Below are 22,586 nucleotides of genomic sequence, written 5' to 3'. Positions count from 1 at the left end.
TTAATTCCCTTTTATATCAATTTTTATTTTCGAAACCTAATTTCACAAGGATTTCCTTTTCGGGCCCGGCCCGTGAATCCTAAACCGACCAAGGTTCCACCATCAAATCAACGGTTCTACACCAATTCATGCTCATTAGACGATCTCTATCATGCAACTGGGATCTCCGTTCAAGCCGTGGTTCGCTCGCACGATCGAAAATCCGGTAACATCTTATCTTACGACTAAGTTCAATTACTTATTTCGTTCATAACTGGAAAATCACCATTCAGTGTTGACTGGGGAATATGACTGTCCCTCACTGAACAGGGGACTTAATGTAGATGGTGGATTTTCGACAAGGATTAAAATTGTAAAACCATAATTATACATACTCCTGATCCAGCGATCATATGAGTATTGAGGCTCATGTCTCTCATTGAAGAATGGAAGCTCATGCCATGAAATATCTGACTGAGAATACTGTCTTTCAGAGTATGTGTAGATGTGCAGTCTCTCAGCTGAGGCAACGACATATCTCATAAATACTGAGCAATTTCAGTAATTACTCCTATATAGAATCGAAAGATTTGACGGCTCCTAGACAGCTTGCCTGCTAGTATAGAGCAATAACGTCTTCAAGATGCAACAAGGTTTTCCCTGACTATATAAAAGAGATATGACGTTTCAACAAGCTCATATTTCTCAATTCTCGGATAATTAATGCTCCTAGACAGCATGCCTGCTAGTATAGATCCATCAATTAATTATCTCTAATCGTTAACTGAATATTCAGCAATATTCTACGATTCTTCGTAATATTTCGTTACTTCAACTCGTGGTTCTTCCCAGCAGAATTCCACGGGTTAGGGATAAATGTTCAACGTACGGGCGTCTGACTCGCTATCGAGTAAGCCCCGACCAAAATGGTGCAAGTGTACTCAGCAATAATGCACGAACGAGAATTCCAAAACACGAAGGAACGATGAACCTATGCAAAATAGGAAGAAAATAATAAAATATTAGTTGAGGCGCCAGGGGATTGGGCCCACCGGCCGGACGGTCGTGCCATGGCCAGTCCCATGCCCAATTTTATATTTTATCATATTTTTATTATTTTCCTTGATCTCATGAAAATCTCTTCATTTGAGCAAATATCTTTCGTTTCATGAAAACTCCTTTAATTTATGAAATTTCCCTCAAGTCATGAAAAATAATATAAAATTAGGGAAACTCGTGGGAACGGACCCTAGCCGGACGGCCATGCCCTAGACTGTCCCACACGCCCCTTATTTCATTATTATTATTTTTTATGTTTCCCTCATCTCATGGAAACTCCTTGATTTCAACAAACTCCTTGGTTTTATGATATTTCCCTAAAATCATGAAAAATATTATAAAATTAGGGAAAGTGTCTTGGGACCGGGCTCCTTGGACGGCCGGCCATGCCTTGGACATAGCCGGTCCCACACTTCATGACTCCGTATTTTATTATTTTTATTTCCATAATCTCATGGAAATTCCCTAACCTCATGAAATTCCTCATTTTCATGGTATTTCCTTCACATCAGGGAAAATACATAAAATTGGGAAAGGTGTTGCGGGACCGAGCCTGCTAGCTGGCCGGCCATGCCCTAGCCGTGGACGGTCCCACACCTTGCAATCCCCTATTTTATTAATTATATTTCATTATCTCATGAAGATTCCCCAGTTTCAGCAAAACCCTGAATCCTTCATATTTTTTCAAAATGTTGCTCAAACGCGCATCATAAAATCTTGAAACTCTCAGGACTGAGACGCGGACATTATGGTGACGGGGGAATGTCTCCTTGACCGACCAAGGCCGGTCCTAAGGCTTGCAAATAGCCGGTCCCGCATGTTTTAATAATCTTGACCTAATTTGCTCAATTGCTCATATTGGGTCCAAATTTTGCTCAAACGACTATCAGTTGGTCCCACGACCACCAAGTGTCGGTCCCATGACCCTTTGGTCGGTCCCTCATCTCTCCATAATCAGGTTTTACTACCTAACGCTCACACGAACATTATTTCAATAAATGGTTAAACCAACATTTAATCATCTTTTCACCAACTGGTCTTCATGAGACTTTGGTTTTTTGCTCATTTGAGCATCTGGGCGTTACATGGTCGACTCGTAATCCCATGTAGCCGATCCCTCTTTCACCCTGTAGTTGATTTTCAATTAATCATCAATTCAGCAATTGATTAAAATTAGGGTTTTGAATCCAAGGTTCATATCCAGATTCAAACACTAAATTTTATGTTGATCCCATGATCAGCACTTTAATTAATTATACTTGGTTCGGTCGCCAGTATTTTAAATTAATATTTGTTTGGTCCTGCTACCAATACTTTATCAGATGAGCAACATTTTCTCAGACGAGCAAAATTTGCTCAGACTAAGGAATATTGGCTCAACTATCAATATTCAACAATTCATCAAACGAGCAACGTTTGCTCACATCAAGGAATATTGGCTCAACTTTCAATATTCAACGATTTATCAAATGAACAATATTTTTTCACTTCAGCTATCAACATTTATTCGAAGAATTATACCTTTGTCTCAACAGACACGTTCAATTCATGAGTCTCAGGACATTTGAAAATCACGTTCAACTCAGCAATACAAGGACTCATCGTCCCATAAAGTCAGCAACTGACTCCACAATCACGAGATGTCAATCGTGTCACATGGGGGATATTAACTAGGGTTTTGGTCTGGCGGTTTACGGCACGTGTGTTCATACACACGACGAGAATGTGATCAAGTCATGCAATCAGTTGGAGGAGTTAGCAAAGTAGTGGGCGGAAGATTAACCAAGTCTCCGCACGATGAGCAACTGGTTTTGACACGATTTCCCACTTCCCCACTCTTTGACTCCAGCAACTGTCACACTTCATGGGATCAAGGTGTTTACAATTCCAGCAATATAAAAGGTCTCTGAATCATGATTGAAACGGACAAGAATTTCTCGACAACTTCATACAGACAATCTTTCGTCTACACGAACTCGTCGTCTGAGCAATCACTCTCAACTGAGTAAATTCAATCATTCAGAACTTTCTTACGCAGAATACACAACACACTTACAATCTCGATCACCATTGATCTCACACATTTCTCAGCTTCCCTCCTACAGATCGACCCATCCTCTCTTGTGATCGTTGACTCTGGAACGGCCATTGTCTTGGTTTAGGCCGGAGTCCTACAGATTGATCTCTCGAACTTAAAGCACTCCCTTCTTGCAGTGCATCTGTGTGAGGTTGAGCATTTGCTCGGTTCAAGGAGTCTCCTCCGCACGGTCATCTCTTCGATTCCGTAAAAACCAGCAAATCGTTTTTCCCCATGTACAACACCACAATTCAGCAAATTTACCAAAAGTCCCAAATCAATTTTTCTAGAGCAGATCCAAAACTTGGACCGATCCAACTCTCATGAGTAGATTAGCAGATCCAATCGGCTTGATTGATTCCATTATCAATCAAAAGGTCATTTTGAGCAACAAATCCAACATCGCCCTTAATCAAGGAGTCATCCCCTCCCTGGACAGAGCAACCCAATACATCAGTACTGTAGATGCCCCGAGGAAGAATTTATGATTACGTAATGTTTAAAGTAAAATTACTCTCTCAGTTTGTGGAAAAGAGTTACTATCACTGGACAAAGTGATATTTTTCAGAATGAAGGTAGTTACCTCAAAGAGAAGGCTTTCTTGTTTCTGGGTTATCGATACAGGCATCTTTAAACCATCAAGAATAACAACAAAGGTTAACAATATCCCGGCTTGGACTATTGGTGCGTCTGTCAGGTTCTATACAAGCTTGCTCCATATAAAAAGTACTCTACATATCAAAAACTGAGACAGCTAATTATTACAACCCCACAACAGACTTCTTTTTGTTTGTTAACTCTTCTCTACTATCACTTATTATTACTGCTGCTACAGAAGATCTTTATTTTACATCACCAAAAAATTTGTACAAGAGCAAACTTATCGACCAAGAGAGCGTTTCCAAAAGAACACTGTACAGATAATACTGGACCCGCTGGCTGGGAAGGTGAAAAGATAACTCTACTTGCGAGATGGTTTTGGGTCGAGTAAAGTCCTCAGAGCCTCGGGGTCGCTGACTGGAGCACTACATGTGAAGTTTTGACAAACAAAAGCAACCACTTTGTCCGCTGCTGGACTACCCTTGGCCATCTGGGCAATGTTTTCATTATTCTTTTCCCAGAATTCTCTGTCTTCTTTGTTGGTTAGATCCACATGAATTACCTGGAGGAAAAAATCGCAATTTACATGAGAATCGCACAACTTAACAAATGCACTTATGTACTGTTTTCTCATATTTTGGAGACATTTCCATTGGTTTGCATCTTAGACAATCCCATGATATCTTACACAAAAAGGAAATAATCCTTGTTTAAAATGATGTCAATATATCACTAACCGGGGCATATAAAATATGACGATTCGAATAAACAAGTTGCTAATAAGACCATCATCATCATCATCATGATTATGTTAAATGGGTAGAGAGGGCAGGCATCCACAGCTTACCGTTTTGTTCGGATAGTAAGATGCATGACTGGCAGATATCATATTATGGAACTCCAGAGAAGGTTTAGGCCCAGCAAGAACAACTTGCTTCCTGGAAGGAACACTAAGCATATCTGCAGCACAGCACATCAGAGGAACAGCCATAGCCATGTCTTTCAATCTTTTCTCAAAAACTGCCTGTAAAAATCAATCCGATTTCCACAAAACCCGTGAGTAAAATCCACCAAACCTAATCTAACACTCCTTCAACAATAAAAATTGGATTCTCGGGTAAGAAAGAACAAACCAGAACATGTTCGGCATTTCGCCGGAATTTCTCGGACTTGCTACTTGCGACCATAGATGATAATCTCACAAGATTTATTATCGATACAGAATTCCCAGAAGGCTCCGCTCCATCATGATCTTCTTTCACACGGAGAAGCACAGAAGAATCTTCTCCAGTGGTGTTAAAATAACCTCCTCCCTCGTGATCAAGAAACAACTCGTCCTGGTACCGTAATTCACATAGAAGTGTCAAACAATAACAAACAAAGATGGTAGAGCAGGTATAGAGAAGGGAAAATGACAAGTCACTTGCCTGGATATCTTGTAGTTCAATGGCCCATGATAACCAGTTGGTCCCACCACCAAACTCATAGAGATCCAGCAGCCCTTGAATTAAAAAAGCATAGTCATCCAAAAATCCAGGGGCTTTTGATGGACCTTTCCGAAAGCTGTGTTGTAACCTTTTTGTTTGATCATCATAGAGCTGTCTTTTGATGAAAGATGCGGCTTTGCTTGCAACTTCTAGATATTCCTCAGGCTATTCAAAGGTGAAAACATGTTCAAATGATTAAAACATACATCTATAATACATACTAATGCATGATTCTCGTATATCCTGCCACCAGGACAGATGAGGTTGGACAACTATGCATACATTGTTCATGTAGTACAAGTTGTACAACAATTTATAGTATGGGATAAAACACTCTTGGAGCGGAAAAAGTTGCATAAGAAAGAGTTCAGGATGATTACATTGCATCCAACGACAGGAAAACTGAATTGGGTACCCTCTGGCTCCCCCATGAGAATCTTAGAAGCTCTTGCAAAAGAGGAAATCACAAGTCCATTCCATGAAACAATCACCTGGGAAAGAGGTATAATATCTGTTAGAAAAGTTCCCATAGGACACCACTTCTAGACTTCCATTTCCGGAAAGCAATAAATTCTTGTAAACATGAGTAGCTAAACTAGGTACCTTATCATCCAAATGTGGGCGTGGCCTTTTTGATCTAACATCAAAAAGTTTTTTTCGACAGGCTCCCAATACATCAAAATACTCATTCTTGGACATGCCAAACTTTGATGCCATTGCAGACGCATCACTTCTCTCTATGAGCACATTCAAACCCTTAAATTCTTTGTGAGGGTCGCTCATTTTAGATAGGTCACAGTTCCCCGAAGGTTTTATATAATAATGTTCTTTGAACAGATTTGCATATTCACCGATGATGCTTTCAACCTTCGAGAAAAGAGAGATCAATGCCAGGTATAACCACAAAAACACATCGTATGCATACATAATCTGAAATCTTAAAGTTAGGAATAACTGTCTACCTCTTTACTCGTCCAAACATAGAAAGCTCCTTCCTTCTTTCTTGTGGCACCCTCAGATTCAGCACTATCAGCATCTTCAGCTGAATATATTTCGCCCTCTGGTCCAATCATATCTCTCCTCAAATAGTCGAGAATATCCCTAGCAACATTTGAGTAGAAGGCGTCCTTTGTAAAAGTGAAGGCATCCAAATAGACATTAACAAGCTGCCCTTGATCATACAACATTTTCTCAAAGTGTGGAACTGCAATAATTAACACCGCACAAGGATTATAGAACCACTGAGACAACTACTCTCCAAGAAAAGTTATAGAATCCCATTTTCAAAGGGAGGGAATAGCCAAAAGTATTTGAACATTTCCAACACTGAACAAATTATGAATACGAATTAATTAATACTCACCATGCCAATAATCGTCCACACTGTATCTATGAAAACCACCTCCAACGTGATCATGGATGCCACCTTTTGCCATACTTTGCAAGGTAAAATACACCATTTTTAGATGTTTCTTTGATTCGTTTAATTTCCCGGCCTCCTCCAGATTCTTTGCTTGATAAAGCATTAGCTGAATTTCGACAGGTCTTGGAAACTTCGGGGCAGATCCAAACCCTCCCAATTTCGAATCATATCTCTGACTCAACTGTACATAGTGACTGTAATTTCTTTAGTAAATGAAAAATATATACATAAAATAAACTCGAGAAACTTGTGTAATTCTATGATCTGGTGTACTCAGCATTGTGGTAGACAGATTAGTGATGCGTACTGTGTTAAGTCATTCAACGAGGGGGTTATGAAATTAATTCTACAAACTCGGATAACTAACTGTCAAAACAACGAAGCATATGTTGGAGACTCAAAATAAGTCAAATAGGAACAGATCAATGTTTGTCCTAAGGAGCTGCATTGAAAATTCAGATGAAAAAAGAAGATACACTTCGAACTAAAAAATCACACCTGTTCAGCACAGAGACGCAATGCATTTTGAGCTACATCACTTGTTAACTTACTAGAGCTGGCACTTGCAGACAAAGCCTCTGACATCTGTTCTATTGCAAAAGCTCCACTATTAACCAGCACTTCTCTTTTAGACTCCCATGCCTCCTTTACTTTTCTATTGTCAAAGATGCACTTTGATGATCAATAGGTGACAAAAACTTGTACAAGGAATTACATAGTCGGCAACTAGAGGCAGCAACAACCCATCAAGGATTAGAAGAAGTTGGTTCTACCTCATTGTTGAACCCACCATATCACCATGGGGAAAAAAAAAACAAGAGCAGTTCACATGTCCATTGAACTAAAGGTATATAATATACTCACCGAAGTATAGTTTTGAATCCTGGTCGCCCAAAGTTGTCCTCTGGAGGGAAGTATGTTCCACCCATTAAAGGCTTCAAATCAGGTGAGAGGAAACAACTGAGTGGCCAACCACCACCACCATACAACGCTTGCACATATGTCATGTACACCTAAAGAGCAATACAACAACAGAACCATAAGAATATCAAGATTATATGAGCAATTGAACGTTTCTACGGTACCTTATACTCCTAAAAGACTGAAACCTTGTCAAACTAGGTGGATATGGAGTAAAAAATGATCAAACCTTATCAACATCAGGTCGTTCCTCGCGATCCACCTACAGATACCAATTATTAAAACATATATATATAACCAAAAGTTTTACCACAGAAATCGCTACACAAAGTTTATCAAATATATGTTCCACTCACTTTGATACTAACAAACCAGTCATTTAGCAATTTAGCCACTTGTTCATCCTCAAATGACTCTACCTCCATAACATGACACCTTAGCCAATGAAATCAAGAAAAGCCCAAATCCCAAATCAACTTCAAATTAACAGAAAACTGTCTTATAATTGTAAAATCCATGAAACAAGATAACCCACTTACCAGTGACAAGTACTGTATCCAACTTCACATCAAAACCCACCAACAGCCAAACAAATACAAATTAATCAAACTAGATTTCTTCTGTAAATTCGAAACAAATACGAGATAGTACAAAAATGCATACTTACTTGATAAGAAAATTGGGATATCTCTCTTCTTAGCTTCTTCAAATGCTTCTTCACCCCATGGATACCAATTAACCTAAAAAATAGAAACACCTTTTATCAAAATACAAACCTCCCCCAGACTAGAATCACACATAAACAAGGTAAAATTAAAATTGAAATGAAAAAATTAGCAATTTAGTTACCGGGTTATGAGCATGTTGTAGAAGATACGGACTATGTTCTAAAGCAAGCCGATTAGTATGAGATTGAGCTGGTGGTGATATGGTTTGTTTATCAGCCATTGATAATACTCTATACGAGTGGATTGGTCTCGTAAAGGAAGGTTTTTTCAAAATGGGTTTTCTGTTAATGGATAATAGTTTACGTTGATGGTGAGAAAAGAAGTAACCTTGAAGACAAGTAGTTGTGAGAAGGTTTCTGAAGAGCATAGAAGAGGAAGAAGAAGAAGTGGAGAGAGAAAGTTGGGAAGAAAGAAAAGTCATTTTTTGACAGAGTGAAGAGAGTAAAAAAATTACAAGTTCTGAAGATGAGTCATCATCTCCTGTGTAGGAAACCGGTTGGGAGAGAGAATTTGTGAATGCGGTTAATAGACACATCATCGATGCACTCTGTGTGGTGTGCCCGGGCAGTTGAAATTCCGATTAGCCGCGGGTTTAAATTCTGTCCCGACTCCCGTTCGATCAGTCGGGATGCTAATTGCTTGGAAAAAAATAAATAAAATTTGAGCAAAACGCTCAAATTCGCATATTTTACCGACCCAATGAATAATTTAGAGAGTGGGCACTTGAGCGGGTATCCCGGAGGACTGGATGTGCGTGGATTTTTGAAACCCGGACAAATAAACATCATTTAGGGTAATGTCTATGCCAATCAACAACTTTTTTTTGTGCCACGTGGATGAACAAACACGTATTTATATCATGGGAAACCAATTGGGGGTTAGTCCATGAGTGAGTTGGGAGAGTTTAATGAATTGTAAATTTTGGGAATTTTGAGGGAGTGTAAGAGAGTGTAAGGAGTTTGAGAGAATTTGGTGTTTTGAGTTTAGGGAGTCTGGGAGACTCTTGCAAAATCTCTACTCTTTTGAGAGATTTGTAGTGAGGCAAAAGTACACTGTAAACTCCCCAAAACAACCGACTCCCTAGTATTCTAGGGTTTTACCACTCACAGGGAGTTCAAGAGTTTCTTTCAAACTCCCCCACGACTAACGAGGTTTTCTGGGGAGTTTGGGAGACTCTTCTAAACTTTCCCCCAACTAACGGGGATTTTGAGAGACTCCTTCGAACTCCCCACGATTTACGGGTAAAACCTGAACTACACTCATGACTCAACTCCCCCAACTCCTCGAGGACTCAACTCCCCCAACTCCCCGAGGACTAACCCCCTACAAGGAAAAATGCACAAATCTGATATTTTAGAGTCTCACTAATGATTTTATTAATATAAATTAATAAGGGTTGGGTCCCACTGATTATTTAACTAAAAAAATAAATAATAAAAAATAAAACCTAAACATAATAACCGAGATTTTGAGAGAGAAAACCATGGGGCGATCAAACATCATCCGCAGGAGGTTTTGGAGTACCTGCCAACGGGTTTACTTCGCCCGCGCGGTTGTACATTAAACGTGCGTGTAATCTACGACTGCAACCAACAAACCATCAAATTTATTGGTTTTCCCATCTGTTTTTCAAGTTTGTTGAGTCCACGGTAGGAACTGCTCTTATCTGTTGGACATCCCACTCTAAATATAATATAGGTATTATACATGTACAAAGGTTATTACAGGAAATTGGTATATATACATATAATAAACATATATATAGTTTCCAACCAATTAGGAATACCCTTTTCTCTTCTAAAAACTTTGTTCCGGCCTGGGAAGTTTTAGGTATTTTTGTATATGGGCATTTAACATTTCCTTCCCTGTAAAGATCGCTAATTTGAGTTTCCTCCCCAAATAAATTGAAATTAATGTTTCCTTCCATCGTTACATTTTCCATCCAACTTCCAGTTAACTGAGTCAGGAAGGATATACGTGTGACAAAAATATACACGTGTCGAACAAAATTACCAAAATATCCTCATTTGTTTCCGTAAATTAAATCACAGTCACAATCTGAATTGATTTACAGTCTTATTCCCTGAAACTGAGACACAACATCACCAACAACTCCTCTTAGTTCAGAACACACATTCATCGTAGCACACAATCTCAATTCCACCAGCCTCACCTCTTTCTCTACTTCAAACAGATTCGACAAACCCTAACTATCCATCTGTAATTGACCACCAACAGTAATCAAACCCAGACCCACTCTCTAAATTCATCTAATTCAGCTCCAAATCACCAGATCCATCTTCTACCAAACCTACATCATCATTTCATCAATTAGATGCATATACCCAAATCAATCTCAGCACCAAACCCTAATTTTTTAACTGCAACTTCATGTAACAATCCCAGACAGAACCATTAGATGCATATACCCAAATCAATCTCAGCACCAAATCCTAATTTTTCAACTGCAACTTCATGTAACAATCCAATAAAATAATGATTATTTTCATTCCACTATATGTAAAGCGACCGAACAACAATTTTAATTAATTCGTTCAATAATTTTAATAGGTTTTCTTCCATTAATGCTGATAATGAAGTAGAGGTTGGGGAAAGTTTCTTCAGATTGATGTCGTTGTCGTAATTTAAGATGATTGGTGAACATTAAGAGTGGGTTTAATCTGAATCTGAATTTGACAGCAAGATTGTGCAGAGATTACACGAAGTTGTTGATGTCGTTTAATTAATGGGTTTTGGTGGTTGATTTAGATTGCGGAGATGGGTGTTGGTTGAGCATTAAAGAGATGGATTGATAGAAAATGAAGTTAGGGTTTGAATTAGTGTTCTGAATTGGAGATTTCCCACTGTTTATGGTAAGTTTCACTAGGTACTAATGGTGTTTGGAATCTGAGATGAGACAGATGGATATGAATTCAGCTTTGTAAGAGGTGGAGCTACAACAATGGAGATGGGTTTTTGGTTTAATCTGAACATCAGTTGGTAGATGGTTATTGGGGGTTCTTTGAAGGGATTGAGAAATGGGTTGGTGATGTTGGTTCTTAGTGGAGAGTATTTTGGGAAGGTCACGAAACACATGTACAGTTTATACCGCGCGTGCATAGGTGCTGACTCAGCTAACCGGGCAATGGATGAAATTCCTAACAATCGGAGGAAACACTAATTTTAATCTATTTGGGGAGGAAATGCTAATTAGAAATCTTGGGAGGGGAGAAAATGCAAAATAGTCCTTTTGTATATATGTAATAGTTTTTCATTTTACAGATGTATTGGAAGCCCTCAAAGATAATTCAGAAGTATCATTTTTGGATTGAATGGAATCCTTCGTATCAATGAATATTTTATTTTTAGTTGTTGAAAAGATGTTATGTTATTCTTGTTATATTGTAATTATTTAAAAAGGGATTTTGAGTATCCCCTCAAAAAAGATACCACTGGTATCTTGCAAAACCCCGTTTTAAATCATAATAGATAAAAAAATTTTAATTTGAATATGTTGTAATCGAGCAGTTAAAAAATAATGTCTAGAATTGTTGACATACTTACCCCTGGTAAAATGCGCATTATCAGCCTCCCAGAAAATTTGACCGTTTAATGGTCATCTTCCCTCCTTATATTTATGTTCTTCCATCTCTAATTAAATCAGTTGAAATATGTTTTCCGATTTCACCAAAAACCACATGATTTACTCGGCCAACATAGAACAATCAAGAAAGAGTACTACCAGAGAATTGTGATTGAGTATGTGAGGGGATCTTAAAGTCGCGACAATGAGGTAAGTTTTTGCAACAAAACCATTGAAGGGGGTAATGCAAATCATAGTATTTAAAGTAAGGTGTTATACAAATTTAATTTGTTACAGGTGTAACCAGAGAAAATGAAGTTTCTAGTAGTGAAATCACCTATCAAATATGTTTTCAACTAACTTGTTCAACAATAGATTGCCCGTTTATATACTCTAAATGTAGAAAATGTGATGGGATTAGAAGAGTTTTCTAAGGAAACAATGAAGCTAATCCACAAAGAAGATTGTTGAGGTGTCAAAACTTCAAGCAGTAAGGTTTCCATCACCTAGAAATATCAAGAAAGATGGTGTTCAAAGTGTTACAATCGCTTACATTAGGCTAAATATTGTCCTTGAGGAAGTGTTAGAGCAATGCTCAGTCGAACTCGCAAGCGTTGCTATCTTAAGCTTGTTTTTCAAGTTTAGGTGATCAAAACTATAAGTCTTAATTTCTAGTCAACTTATAGTTATATCTCGGATTAGGAAAGAATGTGTAGTTGAGCTTTAGATTTCACGGCGTTCATCGATTGAAGACGAAGATCTACTGAGGAGAGCTTGGAGGAACTTCATCAACAAAAGGTATGTGGATACTAAAACTTATCTATCACTCGGAATTCTATTCTATTCTATTCTATGTCCTAATGAGACTAAGTCGTATAGCTATATAGACTTTTATATTATACACATTTGATATTTCGAGATGAGTTTAACTCGGTTATATATTTCTCAAAATATGTGTTGGAAGCTTTTTATTTAGCTAAGTTCATCATACTCTTGATGAGTTTAGTTGGAATGAATTTATTTGTTGGAACTAAATAATAAGTCAAAAGATGATCATGTGAAAATCGCCTTGAAACATCTTACACGATTTGTGTGAGACAATCATTTGATGTCGACTCGGAAAGTTTCGTATTGATCATTCAATCACTTGAAAAATTACTTATAAGTTAATAGTTTATGTGAGACAGTTATTATCGTCTTCTAAGGATGTTTCAATGATTGAAATGGGAGTTTAGAACAAATTAACCTTTGTCTGGATACATACCGGTATGCAAATTGTTGTGGTATGATTCAGGTCCGAAAACCTTGTTTGCATACCAGTATGCGAACGGTTTTAACTGTTAAAGTCCGGGAACCAAGTTTGCATGCCAGTATGCGAACGGTTCTACCTGGGTTAAGGTCCGGGACATCAGTATGCATACCGGTTTGCGAACTGCTGGACAAAGACCAAAGTCCGGAACTTTAATTTGCGTACCCGTTTGCAAAATTAGTGGTTAATATTCTAAAATCGGTTAAGCATGTTTTCATACTCATGAAAACAAATACATTTATGAATTAAGGAATGCAATCTTTGCAAACCCTGGCTTAATGTTCATGAATTGATTCTCATGAATCAATTCGATTTTGATTCAATTGGTTCATATATATTTCTGTGAAATAGTGAACAATTGAACAACTCTATGAGAAATACAATTAGATTCATTTGATTATCTTTCATGTTTGATTCATCATCATAGTTGATCTAGAAGTGTTGGATGAATGTGGTTAAGACAAAAGTTTCATATGGCTAACTTCAGTTAACTATCATTGAACCAACTCAATATACACGTTTACGTACGGTTACCCTTATCTAAATGAAGGTATATTTTATTTGTGTGTAACAAGCTACGACCATATAACGGTGAGGAGATATTGCTTTGGTTTTAAGAAGACTTAGCTTGAATCTTAAATTAGGTTTTCATCTAATGGTGAATATTGAATTCTTTGTTCCTAAGTTATCTTAGCTTTGGTTGAAAGCAAACCCTGATTTGAAAGACTATACAAGGGAGAACTCTAGCAACTGGAAAACCTAATCCCAACACTTTCCTGTGTCCTAGTTTCGACAAGAGTCGATTCTCCTTTAACCTAGGTTTTTCCAAAACCATTATCGGTTAATGACTTGAGGACTTCATTTGGGATCCGTGAAGCCATACCCAACTATTTTCTTTGTATTTGCGTGATATGATCTTACTTGTTCCATTGTATTGAGTACTATCTTCTCTAAGATTAACTCGAGTGTTAGAGCATAGCTCGGTTGAACCCACCAAACGTTGGTATGTCAAGTTTGGTTGTCATATTTTAGTGAATCAAAACTCATTTTAAGAGTCGCTTGAATATATACTAGAGTCAACTTCGTATAGGTTAGCTTTAAAGTATTAGGATATGAGACATTACAAGTATTGCGAAGACTTGAAGAAGTAAAGAAATAAGAAGATACAACGACAACATCATCCTTCCACTTGAGGTTAGTGATATTCGACTTGAACTGTTTCATTCCCTAACGTATCTTTCAAGTCGTGCATATTGAAAACGAAACTGCGAAGCATGAACACTCTAGATAGACATAGTATTAAGGAATACAATATGAAGTTTATTTCTTAACCATTAAACTTTGTAGATAAGAGATCGACATAATCGTTTAAATGCTATTGTGATTATGTATGGGTATGAGGTGAGGATTTCATCCTAGGAAACAATGTTTTTACATGTTTTTTAAGGAAGTAAGTTCATAAACTTGTTTATGAATTGAAAAGGAAATTGCCAGACGTTATTGGGATTGTTATTCATTGCATATCTTGTGAACATCCAATATGTGTGATTTAGTATAACCGCTCACGACTTGTTTGTATTCTTGGTAAAACTATTCACAAAGGCCTAACTTATGTATTGGTGTGACTTTTATTAGTGAAACCGATATTAAATAATCACCTGAGATGGTATGATCGAGTTTGTGATTTGTTGAACCGAATTTGGGTAAAGGGGAACAGATCCTATGAAGAGGTGCAACATATCAAAAAGGGGAATCAATCCTTATATGAGTTGCAGCAAGTTTGTAGCAGAAAGGGGAACCGATCCTATGGACATGTGCAATACGTTTTTAGGCAAAGGGGAACCGATCCTATGGACATGTGCAACAAATATAAGTTGGATACCATATATATGTGGGGAACCGATCCTAGTACCTAGTGAACCGAATTTTGGAAAGATAGTGTGACTATGCACAGTACTCACATGGAGGTAGAACCGAAACTTGTTTTGGTAGAACCGTTAAACCCATGATTTGTGATTGAGTGTTCTTGATCAATCACATAGTTCTTGAAAGTCAGATGAACCAATTCTAAACTTGTTTGGAAGTGTGGAAAATCGGTTTCAAGGTTGTAAGTATGAAAGAGGACTTAGAAAGTAAGGATGTCGATATACTTTGAACACGTACAATAATGTCTATCTATTATTGTTCAAAGTTATTCCTTAATAGCTACAGGAACAAACTCCCAGGATCGAAATATAAATAAGCTAAGAGTCTTTTAATTAAGGTTGTTAATTTTATTTTAGGAAAATGAGAATTAGTAATGTGCATTTACTAGTTGAGATTTTCCAAAGAGATTTTCGGTCATTATCTTGGACAAAGCATTTCAAGGAATTATGGAAACCGAATTTGGAATATATTGAATATCTTTGATAATATTTTCGGTTTTGGAAATTCCTTGGTGTCCAAACTTCCTTGTCTATAAATACTCGAAGTTTGCATTTCTAGCAAACTAATCCTTCATGACAGCAAACTTCCTCGGTTGTGTTGTTACTGGTGTAGACGCTTATTCGGAGAGGAGAGTAACCTAATTAGGAGAAATCTCTTACGACCTCTCATTTTAAAGTCTTCTTTGGGATTGAGAAGCTCTACGAGTACCGTTGGTGGGAAACTAGATAATTTCGGTTTATCTTGTGTTTTCAATTGATTTGATTGACTAACGGCTGTTGAACTTTGATTGCACCTAGTTTGTTTATGCTTGAGAATCTTGTTTTCTGATATAAGATTCACTCAAACTAGATCGAAGTTTCGACATGGATCTTTAGACTGTTGTTAATGCTAAAGACGATCTTGTGATAATCCATTGTTAACAGACTACGTTCTGTGCGTGATTGATTACAAGAGATTCAAGTTGTTGTGTGCAGGTGTTTATTGAAGATCTAAGAAGATTTGAAGATATAGAAGATTCTGATTTGGGGTTCATAATCTTTGGTGAGCACAATACTTGTTTCGGTATAAGAGGATCCAACTATAATCAGTTTATCCTTGTGGTAGATTGGATTGATTAGTTGTGTAGATTGACATAAATACAATTCTTTGTTATTAAAATAACTGATTGGAAAATCTTAACAATTACTTCGGTGATTGAGCATAAGATGGATCTAAGAACCTGACGAAGGAGTATATGTTAAGATCACATCACTTGGTTGAATAGAGTTGATACCAAACAAATTTTTTGTTCCTTTACTGTTTGGAATACGAACCAAAGGAATCGTTCCAAGTACGTGACTTATTCATAAGTTGGAGGCGTGGGAATACAGACGGAACTAGGTGAACTATAGGTTTAGTTGCTTGGTCTCAACTATACGAAGTAGGTTTAATTTTTTGTAGCGGCTTAATCCTGAGAGTATTCAATTCTGGACAAGATCCCGGGGTTTTTCAGCATTTGCGGTTTCCTCTTTAACAAAATCTTGTTGTGTCATTTACTTTATATTTCCGCATTATAATTGTTTTATAATAATTAAACTAAATTACACAAACGTTAATTCCTATTTACTTGATAATCAATCCTATTGTGTTTGGTTAAGTCCGAACCTTTTTATCAAGTAAAAATACTTCATTGTTGTATTGTCTCGATCTCGTATCCATAGACGATCACAGAAGTGTGAACCGATTAGTTGCGCTGTCTCGACTCAATCCATAGACAATCACTTTCGGAGAAAAGACTTATAGGTAGGAAAAGTTTTAGCTTGAGGTATATTTGGATACCCTCGCCTTTTCAATTGGTATCAGAGCAGGCAAACACGAAAAAATCTGTGTTTGGTGCGATCCAACCTATAAGAAATTGAATCCAATGGATGATTCAGTTAACGTAGAGCAATAAGGTGATATACTTCAGAAAGGATGCTTGTTTTCAAAACCTGATAAACAGATCAGCACTGTTAGTTCTCCGGTGGAACACATCTCAGGAAATATTAACCCGGATGAGTTAATACAGAAACAAATACTTGTGACAAACAAGTCAGATTCAGAAGATTGTAATGATATTAAATTTTTCACAAAGCTTGCTGAAAAATATAATCTAAAGGATAATGTATATTATCCATCTGCCGAGAAGCTCGTCAGAGAATCATTGATTCATGAAAATGCTGAATCTAAAGAACTTTATGTTGTTCAAGCCAAAAGAAGTATATTAGTTAAAACAAGGATATGCGATTCTAATCTCCATAATCTCTTAACTAATATACTACATCATGATTCTAATAGCCTAACCACCTACAAGAATCAAGATAGATGTGCTTTAAGGGATAATCCTCTGACTAGTATCCGTTCAACATCATCCAATGATGATTATCTCTTAAACAGAGAAAAAGATCAACTCTTGAATACAAAAACAAATTATTTCAGATCATGCTGCTTTGTTGTTGATCAAGTGTCTAAAATAGAATCCAGGAAACAATCTCATCAAATGATGATGTCATATTCCAAGGAATTCCTGGGTCGATATAAGAGTTCTGGTTTCACAAATCAAAAAACTTCAAGTCACGTTTATAAGGTTGATCATCGATCTGATCCTTTTGTTAAATCATATCACTCCAGCTGTGTCACAGTGAAAGAAGTTTATTCTTGGAAGAATCCCAAAAGGATAGATATTCAAAAATATCATGATGGATTATGTTCCATAAAATCTGAGCTATCACTAGCTCACTCCAACAACTGATGTTGGTCTGTGGAATTTCCCTAGATGTGCTCAATTCAAATATGAAGGTAAGTTCTTTAAAAAGAGCACAAGAACATGAAGATTGTATAATATTATACTCTTGAATATCTAAAGTATTTTTCTATACTTGGAATTCTATTTTTTAGGAAAATATTTTCGATCCTTGGAAAGTCCATGAGAAAAGTTGGGAAAAATATTTTCAAAAACTTCTGGTTTATACTGGTTCGAAAAAAAAAAACTCTATGATGTTTCCGAAATTTAATATTTTCACAAGTAAAAAATACCGTGATTAGGTATTACAATCTTGCTAACCAATTTTGGGTTATTATATAAATCCTCTACAGGACCGGTCCTTCTTCTGTCCACGGTAAAAGATGGGTGAAAATACTATTGACATTGAATCTCAACTTTGAAAACTTGAGACCTTTCCAGTTGAGTTCAAATGCTACTTCTCAAACGAACATAAAAAGAATCATATTTCTTTTGAGCTTATGCTTATGTTAATGGGAGATTTTGAAGTCGCTCATGATCTTTTGGAAACTGTAGTGGTGAATGAAAAACTGCTTAAGTCAATCCTATTGAAATCGATTGTGGAATTGAATCTTCTGAAACAAACACTCAATCATCTGAAAGAGAAAAGAAGACTCAAGAATCAAAACACCGAGGAATCATCGGTAAATAATGGAAGCACCACTAGAGATTAAGTTATTTGCTGTAATACTTAATCAAGAAAAATAGACATTAATTTTTGATTTTCAATGATTGTATTAAGTCTATTACGAACAAAACTATTATGAATAAAATTACTTGATTTATAATTTTTCTTGTGATGGTTTTTGATTTATATAGCATGTGCTTGAATGCTTTATTATTGCGATGGATGTTTATGGGATGTTTGATTTCGGTTTTACTACCTTGATATTCGATCTCATAATGTTGTGAACCCTTATAGTTTGGGTGACTTTTTGATTTAGCGGGATTAAGTTCTAGCCCATGTTAGTAGGCTTTCTCAAAGAATCATGAGGGGTTCTGGTAGAAACAATATGTGAAAAAGTCACAATATGTTGAATCGGTTTGGTTTAGCATAAAAGCATATGTGTTTCGACGGTTTTCAACTTTTGCTTGCAATTGTTAAAACCGATTTTCAACCTTTCTCTGGTAAAGTTTGGTTGTTTTTATTCTTTTGTTTTGCATAAGGAATGACAACATAATGATATTTCGATATCAATTCTCCCTGGAAGAATATGCAAACATATCGGAGAAGTGGATGCGAAATTTAAGGTAACAATGTTGTTAGTTAATTGTTTTCCTGTTTAAGAAAAGCATGATTTTTATTTCATATATATTTTGCTTTTTCTTAAAAAAAAAAATCAGTACAATTGATGTTTTATTCTATAATGTGTGTATGGATGTATGTGTGATTCAATTGGTTCCGGTTAAGAAAAACTATTTGTTAGAGCATTGCTCGGTCGACCTCACATGCGCTGCTATCTCAAGCATGTTTGTCAATGTTAGTGATCAAAACTATAAGTCTTGATTTCTAGTCTATTATAGCTAAGTCTCGGACTAGGATAGAAAGTGTAGTTGAGCTTAAGGACTTCATGGCGATTCATTATACAAGAAGAAGAACTACTCAAGGAACCGGTGGAACTTCTCGACAAAAAAGTATGTGAAGACTTGAACTTATCTATCACTCAAAAGTCTATCTACTCTATCTTCTACTTCTTGAGACAAAAAGTCGTATGCTATATATATATACTTTATTATACACATTTGGTATTTCGAGCCGAGTATACCTCGCCTTTCTATATCTCGAAATATGTGTTGGTAAGCTTTTCACTTCGATCAAGTTTATCTTTACCTAGTATGTTTTAATCATCTTGAAAATTGCTTTGACGAGAAATGGTGTAACAACTTTATAACGTCCTCTAAGAATGTTTCAATGGAATGAGAGTTTAGATTACATAACCAATAATGGACATAAGTATTGTTGTGGAAACACATATATGCATAAGCCCTATCCTTTGAACCAAAGTTTGCGAACTTTGTTGATCAAGAGAAACCGGAAGAATGGCTTGTTTCCAAGTCCGCGAACTCAGTCCGAGAACTCAGTTCGTGAACTTCCGAACTTCTGATCTCGAGAAATTCTGCTGGAGTTGACAAAATAGTTGCGTGAGTACTCCCCCTTAGTGAATACTCCATCTCACATGGAAACCACTCCCCCTTACATAATGATCCGAAAACCATATGTATTTGTAGTGTGAACTACATATTAATTCTCCCCCTTTTTTCAATAAATTTGGCAAAGGTACAAGAACGGGATCCTAATGAAATTTCCAAAAGAGACATTTCATGACCAAAAGAAAGCATATATCATCTTATTTAGATGCAATCATAGAGCCGAAGCTACATGCATTCATCAAGGAGTTTAAAGATACAAGATAACCCCTATAATATTCCACAGCCGCACTCCCGACAAAGATTTCGCAATTAAGCATAAGTTCAAAAGAACTCTCCCCCATAAAATGTCATTCCCGAAAGAACAACAAGAGCGACCTTAATTTCAAAAAGAAAAGAAGGATTTCTTTGGACTTAACAAATCACATACAAGTATGAATTTGAATCCAAAATACTCAATTAAATTAATCATAAGAGAACTGATAGACACATTTTTGTGTCCGATTTGTCTCGATTCTATATATTGTTAGAGCTCATTTTTGTACTTATTATGGTGTTTTATTTATTTGTAGGTATTTTTGGCCAATAAACATTTTTGCAAAAAATTGGCTCGAAAAGTTGTCAGAAAGCACCCGGAGGACACTTGCTATTCGGACCCCCGGTTTGGATAAGGGGCACCTCAGGACACCCCTTAAAGCAGCTGCTAAAGGCACCCCTACTCTGGATAGAGGGCGTCCCCTTTCTTCACAAATTCAAATTTCAAAAATGGCGGGAAAGTTAATTCTTGTCTGCAACAATTTCCCGATCGATTTTTGGGTAGATTTTAGCAGAGATCCATGGGCTTTGGTCAGTAATAGTATGTCATGATGAAACAGGCTTGGCACTCGGGTTTAAAGTCGAAAGAAAAGACACGTAGTTTCTAAACAGGGAGAGTTACGGGATTTGTTTGAAGGAAGAATATCTCGGTCTGATTAAATTGCGTGTGAAGAATATGTGCTGTTGATTTGATTCTATTTTTGGGAAGAGTCCAGGTAAATCCAAAGTAGCCGCGTAGGAGGAAAAAGAGGAGTTTTCATCAGTTGGATTTAAACATGCAAGAATATCTTATTTACGGAAACATGGGAGTAATCTTGGTCCTGTTCGACTTAATATGGAAGTTATATGCATTATCAACCGAGGATTTTTCTTGTGGAGGCATAATAGGAGAGTTTGAATGAATCTGGAAACGCGTATGAGAAAAGAAAGGGAGATATTGCCATGATTTTGAGTAAAAAAAAAAAAGAGAAGAAATCTCGAGTATTTCGGGAGATTTAATCGAGTTGTGGCCTATAAAAGGAGTTGGGATAACTCATAGAAGGGGGACGAAACCTTAGGAGAATTTTAGAACATAACAGAGCACAAAAACACCAAGTTGTAGAGATACGGGCGAGAGGAAGAAGAAGAACTCAGAACAGCAGTAAGAGACAGTCGCAGAATCCGTGGCCTTTTCTTTCAAATTTAATCAGTTTGTCACAATTTCTGTAACAATTATTCAGAGTTCGCAACAGTTTTGTGTCAGGGTACTTCGTAACAGTGGTTCGTAACAATTATATCCGTTACAAACACGCTGTTTTATACCTTCTCTTCTTTTTAATCAACTTTTGAGCAACAAACATGTATTTTGAGCAAGTGATTAATATGAGGAGCTAACACCATTGCTGAGGCGATAGAGGAAGCTATTTTTCCAACAAAAAGTGGTATATTCTTATTTATTTATTTATTTATTTATTTATTGCAATTATTTTTATGATTGTTTTTCCTTGAGTGAAAATTGTTTGAATGATTCTTGTTAAGCAATTGTTATTTCTTTTGATAGAGCATGCTTGGACCTAGGTTTTTGATGTTCTATGCTTCGGATTTACACTTGTTATTTTGAGAATCTACTTGTTGCAATAGTTTAGAATCAAACTGAACGAAAGAAATTGCATGAATATAAATATTGGATTAAATCACTTTGAACTTGGAAAATATTGGAATCTTAGCCTCACTGTCCTTTTAATATTGATATAAACTTTGATTGAGTTTTCTATAATTTTTAGTGAGTTTTCTATTTTAGTATTAGAATTTAAGTCTAATTAATATCCTTCACAATTCTGAGAATCGAACCACTTTTACCACTATCTACATATCACATCAATTTTTGGCGCCGCCGACGCGGACTTGTTTTTAGGGTTTTAGATTTTTTTTATTTTTTTTATTTTTTATTTTTTTATTTTTTTTTGTTTTTATTATTTTTGTCTTTTTTTATGTTTTTGGGTATTTATCTTGTGTCTACAGGTTCTGGATCATAAAGAAAATTGAGCTAAGAAGTTTGGTGATTTCATAAAGACTTGGAGCTAAAGATTAAAGCAAAAAGAACAGAAAAGAATATAATTTTATTTTTATTTTATTTTTTTAGACAATTTTAGTTTAGGTTTGTTTATTTTATTTTTAAAAAAAAATTGTATTAGGGTTTATTATTTTTGTAATTTTTCTTTATTTTTTTGGACTTTTGGACTTTGGGACAT

The 22,586-nt window shown here is 36.4% G+C and overlaps 1 protein-coding gene across 2 annotated transcripts; it reads right to left on the bottom strand.

Moving 5' to 3' along the window:
- Positions 1–3,721: 3,721 nt before the first annotated feature.
- On the bottom strand, positions 3,722–8,736 carry LOC113349638 (spermatogenesis-associated protein 20-like). Of its 2 annotated transcripts, XM_026593637.1 has the most exons (15): positions 8,396–8,733; positions 8,214–8,286; positions 8,086–8,107; positions 7,903–7,981; positions 7,776–7,808; positions 7,490–7,638; positions 7,124–7,280; positions 6,566–6,806; positions 6,165–6,406; positions 5,806–6,069; positions 5,583–5,693; positions 5,143–5,367; positions 4,849–5,052; positions 4,563–4,739; positions 3,834–4,277 (listed from the first exon to the last, which is right to left on the bottom strand). In XM_026593637.1, the coding sequence occupies exons 1-15, from the start codon at positions 8,693–8,695 to the stop codon at positions 4,077–4,079; spliced, it is 2,478 nt and encodes an 825-aa protein (XP_026449422.1). In that variant the 5' UTR covers positions 8,696–8,733; the 3' UTR covers positions 3,834–4,076. The 2 variants fall into 2 exon arrangements, with proteins under 2 accessions (XP_026449421.1, XP_026449422.1); XM_026593636.1 differs by having other exon boundaries at positions 3,722–4,277; positions 4,849–5,367; positions 8,396–8,736.
- Between the last annotated feature and the right edge of the window lie 13,850 nt (positions 8,737–22,586).

The sequence above is a fragment of the Papaver somniferum genome, chromosome 2 (genome assembly GCF_003573695.1).
Source record: "Papaver somniferum cultivar HN1 chromosome 2, ASM357369v1, whole genome shotgun sequence".
NCBI classification, from domain to species: domain Eukaryota; kingdom Viridiplantae; phylum Streptophyta; class Magnoliopsida; order Ranunculales; family Papaveraceae; genus Papaver; species Papaver somniferum.
This window is presented reverse-complemented; position numbering and strand designations above follow the sequence as displayed.

What these genes read in the sequence shown, in the direction of transcription:
- LOC113349638 (XM_026593636.1), bottom strand. Translation starts at nt 8,695, where the DNA reads ATGACTTTTCTTTCTTCCCAACTTTCTCTCTCCACTTCTTCTTCTTCC. An exon ending in TACAACATGCTCATAACCCG is followed by an intron (nt 8,287 to 8,395) that starts GTAACTAAATTG and finishes TCTATTTTTTAG; the next exon opens with GTTAATTGGTATCCATGGGG. An exon ending in CTTACTATCCGAACAAAACG is followed by an intron (nt 4,278 to 4,562) that starts GTAAGCTGTGGA and finishes TTTTTCCTCCAG; the next exon opens with GTAATTCATGTGGATCTAAC.